The sequence below is a fragment of the Sinohyriopsis cumingii genome, chromosome 15 (genome assembly GCF_028554795.1).
Source record: "Sinohyriopsis cumingii isolate HCF-2022 chromosome 15, ASM2855479v2, whole genome shotgun sequence".
Lineage (NCBI taxonomy): Eukaryota > Metazoa > Mollusca > Bivalvia > Unionida > Unionidae > Sinohyriopsis > Sinohyriopsis cumingii.
Window position 1 is genome coordinate 59848901 of NC_142975.1, and position 6500 is coordinate 59855400.

At 33.4% G+C, this 6500-nt stretch overlaps 1 protein-coding gene across 1 annotated transcript; it reads left to right on the forward strand.

The window, feature by feature from the left end:
* The first annotated feature begins 3286 nt into the window (after positions 1-3286).
* Positions 3287-6072, forward strand: LOC149781888 (uncharacterized). The gene is made up of 2 exons (XM_089934796.1): positions 3287-3965; positions 5799-6072. The coding sequence occupies exons 1-2, from the start codon at positions 3290-3292 to the stop codon at positions 6056-6058; spliced, it is 936 nt and encodes a 311-aa protein (XP_089790922.1). The 5' UTR covers positions 3287-3289; the 3' UTR covers positions 6059-6072.
* The last annotated feature ends 428 nt before the right edge of the window (positions 6073-6500 follow it).

Consider the following 6500-nt stretch of genomic DNA (forward strand, 5'->3'; position numbering starts at 1 on the left):
ATTGCTAAGTATTTATAGTTAGCATACAAAGATGGAAGTTCTTTACGTTAAGAGTGGTAGTTTACGGAACAGCTACTTATGGTTAGAAAGGTCAGTAAGTAACGGTTGCATAGAGCAAAAGTGTTAAGGTGCTAATGTTGTTTATTAATATCTTACACATGCAATTAGTCAATGAGGTATGATACAAATAATCAAAAATGCTTTTATTAGTGTAGGATTTACGTATGTGCTTATACGTTTCAACAAGAGCCTTGCAAAGATGTTGGTATTCTACAAATCTAACACTTTATATGCAATAAGTCGCGTATTTTGGGAGAAATATTTAAATCCATATTACCATTAAGTGAAGTGATTTTCAAATGTCAGTTACATATTGCACTCTTAAAGTTAAATTAGCATGGCAAGCAAAAATAGGCAATAACAATGAAAGCAATATGATATACTAGGATCCCAATTCCAATGTGGCATAACGAGATTATTGTTGCTACAATAGTAGATATATACTTCTATGGATATTTAAACACATATTTACTGAAGGCAAATCGTAGAAATCACTGGCTCTTCCTACATAATCATCAATGCTCATTCTGATCGTAACTTGAGAATGACGTTCTTATTTGTCCTGCTCGATTAAATAAAACACGGAATCATACCGCAATATTACCTTTGATTGGTTGAAAATGTTACTTTCAGTACTTTACAGGGACTGTGGGAAAAGGATGTGAAGTTAGAGTGAAACTATTTTTGTGTCTGCCAGCATTAGTTTGCATATTTTTTCTGCTATGTGTGTTTTTGGTGTTAGTCAATAATTAAGAAAATCTTAAAGAATTTTTTTTTTTTATAAAAAAGGTATGATAGAATTATAGTAAAAAAATTATAAGATTATATGTATCTGTTTTTTACTGTTCTTTTTTATATGCAACTTTACACAAGATGTACAACTTTAAAAGGAAATAGTTTAACTGTGAATGAATGTATTTAATGTAAAGTACATTTTTATCAGCAGATATTCAAGCTAGAAGTAAGACTTCTAAAATCTTCAAGCTTCCAAGTCATGTATTCTGGTAAACAAACTTGTGGAGGAGAGATCTGCCATGGCTTTAGATTGGTAAAAATATTATTCATTGATAATTTTATTAGTATGCATGGATCGCGCTGCTGAAATGTATCATTTGTCCGAGATTTTTCTGCTTGGCGGTGGAGTCATTTTCCAATATATCTTCTTAAAAAGTGTCCATCTTTGATGATTCTGGCTTTTTCTATTTTATAAGCATTTTGGGCTATCTTCTTTCTGCTTACAACGGGTGCATGTCTTCGAAGTGTATTTGTGGTCCTTCGGCGGGCATATGAATATCCTATACTATTAGTCTAAATACGCTGGATTTAGTGAATATGTATGAGTATTCAATTGCAGACTGATATTATGAATCAAGCAGTATATGACATGATAATTTGATCCCCGGTTTCACTTGTCAAGGATCGACATTTTAGATACATTTATGGCACTTGAAAACGATTTGTTTACGTGGCATGATTTATTCGGCAATGTAATTGCTGATGAACTGAATGCATATATTGACACCCAAAACCTGAGAAAAACACACAATGAAAGTTAAGTAAAATGTCACAGTAGTATGTCCATCAATTAGTTCATAGTGAATGATCAAGTTCTTTGTGCCATTTGATAGCTACTAAACAGCTGAGACAATTCAGATCGGTGATATCATCAATACTGAATGTTAATATAGTGATTGGAAAAGATTTGTTATTAGTATTTATTCTGTTTCATTTAGATCACATATCTGAATGGGGTCGAGCTTGGGGATGTCCCGAACCAATGTTGTTTAGTACGTTGTCTACATTCCAAGTATTTAATCAATGATATTTACAATATTTATCTTTCTCAATGGAGTACATATTTAGAAGCTCCTACTCGTCAAAACCAGATTGGAAACTTTAGTTAGTAAAGGCCTATTGTGATGTACCAATACGACAGTTAAATAAAGCTTGAATTCAACCAAGCTATAAATGGAATGACAATTCAGCAGCCTTTGTGATGTCTCGATACACGCGCCAGTCGCAATCGCCAGATATGGAGATATTTTGTCAACATGTGACATCTCTTGGCAAACAATGATTATAGACATTTGTCGGAGGTACCTCATGTACAGTTAATATAGTGGAAATGGTTCTTGTCTTATTTAAATGTTTACTTTTTTTCAGATACAGTAACAGAGAAGACTGGATCTTGCCATATGACCGCATCCATTTCGAGCGTTTACGCAGATGGAGTTGCAAACTGTTTCTAGATTTGTATTCTGGTACACAGTTAATTGAAGAGACTGAGTATCAAATGACCAGAAAGAAATACGTGATGAGAGATCGTGATAGTGGTTTATCTCTTTAGAAAGCTGCATAAACGTATCAAATTAGAGGCATGGAAACAGAATCCCTGAATTGGTTCAGATTTGCAAAATGCTTAGTTACAGTAGGAACTGAAGTCCTCCACAGACTGCTGAAGTTTAATATTCAGACATGTTGTTTCAGTGAATATAATAAATTGTGGCTGGATAAAGTCAACGTCCATGGTCGGTCTAATGATCTGAAGCTGTTGTGGGATTCATTTGACCAGCAATATAGGGGACTTGATGCTTCAAGTCAGCAGGTTCTTCAATCGCTCCTTGTCAAATGGAAAAGCAGTTGTGGGCGAACAGATATGGAAATAAGACAACAACTTTCAGTTCTAAAAGAATGGGAAGATGAATTACACGATTTTATGACTAAAAATGCAACCCAGCAGAATACATTAAATAAATGGTCTAGTGAAATACAAAGCCTTGCCGCGTTGAATGCTTCCCTATGGTCGTTAATAAAACAGTGGACTAAGGACTTTATCAACCTTTGTCAGGTGGATCAGCTGGAGCTTGTGCGTCTCACAGGACGGCATCATGAACACGCAAATAGGTTTATTGCAGCTTTCCTGAAAGAGCTTAAATTTTGCATCAGACAATCGCCCGGGCAATCTGATATGGTTTTAAAGATATTTCAACAAAAGGAAGTGAATTTATTGCATGTTCGGCAAACAGAAGCACAGGCCTTTTTTATTTCTTGGCAGCCAAAGATCGATCAGCTTTTAGATATGTGGATTACATTCACTCTGAGTAGTCCACATCAGCAGATCTTACACAGTTTGGTGACAGATGTTAAGAACATTCTACCTAGGGTACACCAAATGTGCCAAACAGAGTTACAAAAAATATCTTTGACATGGCACTCAAATCTAAAAAAGATGTTTTCTGAATGGGACAGTCAGTTGCTGCAAGTACGTGCATCCACCGGCGATATGCATGATCTAGCAAAGACATGGTACAGTGATCTTCAGGCTTTTCCTCCTGCATCTGATCAACAGATAAGAGATTTTTTTGACTCAAAGAGACCTGATTTGCAAAAATTGAAGTCACGCCAAATTATTACTATTCCACAATGGCCATTGTTGTATCCCACTCATGGTCACATTGATCTACAAAACTTAGATATAACGATTTTGTCCACTCTACACAGAAATGTTTTTCCAATTTGTCCACCTGAATATGGTTGGAGTGGTCAAGTATTTGAAACAGACCATTCATTGGGGGCAGATTTGATGAGACTGAGAAATCTTAGAAATGATTGCTTTGGACATATTCCTGTTCCCACTCTGACAACCTGTGAGTTTGAGAAGCTGTGGACGATATTGGAGGCCAGTCTACAAAGACTTTCAACAGCTCTTGATGACGAATTCAAAGAAGATGTCAACCGGAAAATAGCTCAGTTAAAAACATGTCCGTTTGATTCTACTGAAAACATGAAACTTCAACTTGAACTCACGAAGCATATCCAAGATGCAGTGGGAGAATGTCGCATTGATATCCAGACCATGCACGAGGAAGTTAAACATTTCAAGGTGCAGATTGAGCCGATAAAAGGTATTATCTCCTTTTAATTGTTCTAATATTTTCAAATGCGGTGTTTTAAATATATTCTAAAGTTCGATGACAACTTGTTTTAGTAATACAAAAGTTAATAGTAGACTTGTCCAGTTTATTTTTATTTAAATAAAGTCTTTTACATTAGATATTTGCAATGTTACTTGAAGTACGTAGTTGGTTTAAGTTGCTGTCACTTTCAACATTGATGCAAATGTAACAAATGAAGAAGTACCAATTCAAAAATACATTTATGAATTAAATTGATTTGAACCTCAATTTTGATTGAAACATCTTAAAAACGCTATTTCGGAAAGAATATAGGAATGTTTATTCACACCTACTTGTGATGGAAGGAAGGAACAAGAGAATATACATCCAAGAATTAGTGTCATGCAAAACATGGCAGCACAAGACATTAAATGTACTAAGAGGACAAACAGTGTTTTCCCAACACTGAACGGAGTTTGAAATTGATATTAACTTGCAAGCAAATATGTATATCTAGAATCTATTTATGTAGTAGTACCATAAATCCCTTTCTTTTGGACTTACATGAATGTTGTCTATATCATGTTGGACTGAAAGTGAAAAGTTATATATTGCTTTCAAATGGTAAAGTAAATGGTGCTTAGCCTGAATCTGTTACATATGACAAAGATTTAGGTAGCTTTATTGATAATATGTTGTCCTGGTCCAACCACTTTGAAGCATTCTCTGAACAATAATATAAGAAAATAACAATTCTGAAAGGTTAGAAGTTTAGTGTTTAAAATGAAAGTTTACTATACAGATATATTTCCACATTTTCTATACTGTGTAGGAGAACACTGTAATTCTTCTTTCATGTAGAAACTACACAGCTAACAGAAAAGTGCAGGCATGATTGTTTTAAATGTTAAAGATATTTTAACATTATCCCCATCTCTTCTGTGTAGGGAGAACACTGTTTTGGGTGGATGTCAGTTAAGGAAACATTAAGTTTAATAATTTTGTGCCAGAATAGCTTACTGCTTTTAGTTTTGTACGGAAGAATGGTCGAACTCTATCAGTTATTTACATATACCAAAAGTTTTGACAGAGTATTTTAATAACTTTTGTGTTACGCCAGTGTATTATTATAAAACAAGTTGTAGCGTATGGTAAATAAATACCTAATGTCATATATTTTAAAAATTTGTACATGTGCAGATATTTTAAAATGTTAATGTCGTATTGCTGAATATTTGTACATGGTATCTTTGAAATATATCTGTGTTAACAGTGCTACCCGTGTATAAGTTCTATGAAGTTCTGTTATGTTTGTATTCTTTATACAATAGATGTTAACCTTGTAAATTTGTTTACTAATTACATGTATAATGTTTTAGTGGCAGGACCATGATCTAAACCGGATACCAGACAACTGTTTTGTGTTATCCACTGATTTTCTAGATAATAACATTGATCGAAAGTTTTGTCATGTTCTTGCTCTTTAAAGCTATCGGTCAAAATTCATTTTTAAACTTTATTCAAAATGCATAATGCATTTTATTATTTATATGTTAGCTGCTTTGACAAAGTGCTATAAATTACATTCGCAAAGGGAGTAAAGAATACCGTTTATACCAATTACAGTAAATTATAACAATAAAATTTGTATGTTCCTGACAAACAGCAAGCATCCATAATAACGTTTTCACTGAGTTTCCTTGCTTGTGTTTCTTTTATCTAGAGCGTTCTTAAATGAAACCCTTAATAATACGGCATACGTGTTGTATTAAAATGTACTGGCAATGTAGTCTTAATAATGCAGTCTTGGATCGTCTGACATATTTGTTCATTTTCTTACAGAAATGATGGGGCGTATGGAGAAATCGATAATTAGAGTTGAAAAATATTTATCAAGTAAGCGTACAATTTTCCATAAAAGGATACTACTATATTTTCGTACTATCTTTGTTACACAAAACGTAGCCAGGAGAAAATATTGTCGAGGGGTTATATACAGAAGAGGGCAGAATAAGCTGAGTTCATATTCAGCTCAGAAGATTGTTATCAGTGACATATGGAATATAGATGCCAAACTCAACACATTTTTCCTTCACCGCTGATTGACTGTGGTTTCACTGTGCAGTAGACAAAAACATTAGAAATCGTCAATTTGTTTTAATAACCAGGTTCAAACTTTTTGGGATTTGTATTGGATTATTATTGCTTAATAAAAGTCTCCTTGGAATGACAAGTAAATAAAAAATACAGCTTTCATTAGTTTTTATAACTTTACTCGTCATCAATTGAAAAGAAATACGTTTGCTACAATGCACAATTTGATGATGTGCACCTTGCAGGAAAATCCTTGCACATGTGCAACTTATTAAACAAAACATTATACATGAAACATTTTTAACAGCATACCTTAGATTTTCCCTTTAATGCGTATTATCTCTGACATATATATATATATATATATATATATATATATATATATATATATATATATATATATATATATATATATATAATTGTCTAACGAAGATATATACCTATGTAGCG

Bases quoted from the DNA above. Each gene is read 5' to 3' on its own strand.
- LOC149781888 (XM_089934796.1), top strand. From the start codon at position 3,290: ATGTTTTCTGAATGGGACAGTCAGTTGCTGCAAGTACGTGCATCCACC. The intron at 3,966-5,798 runs GTATTATCTCCT...ATTTTCTTACAG, and splicing joins GCAGATTGAGCCGATAAAAG to AAATGATGGGGCGTATGGAG.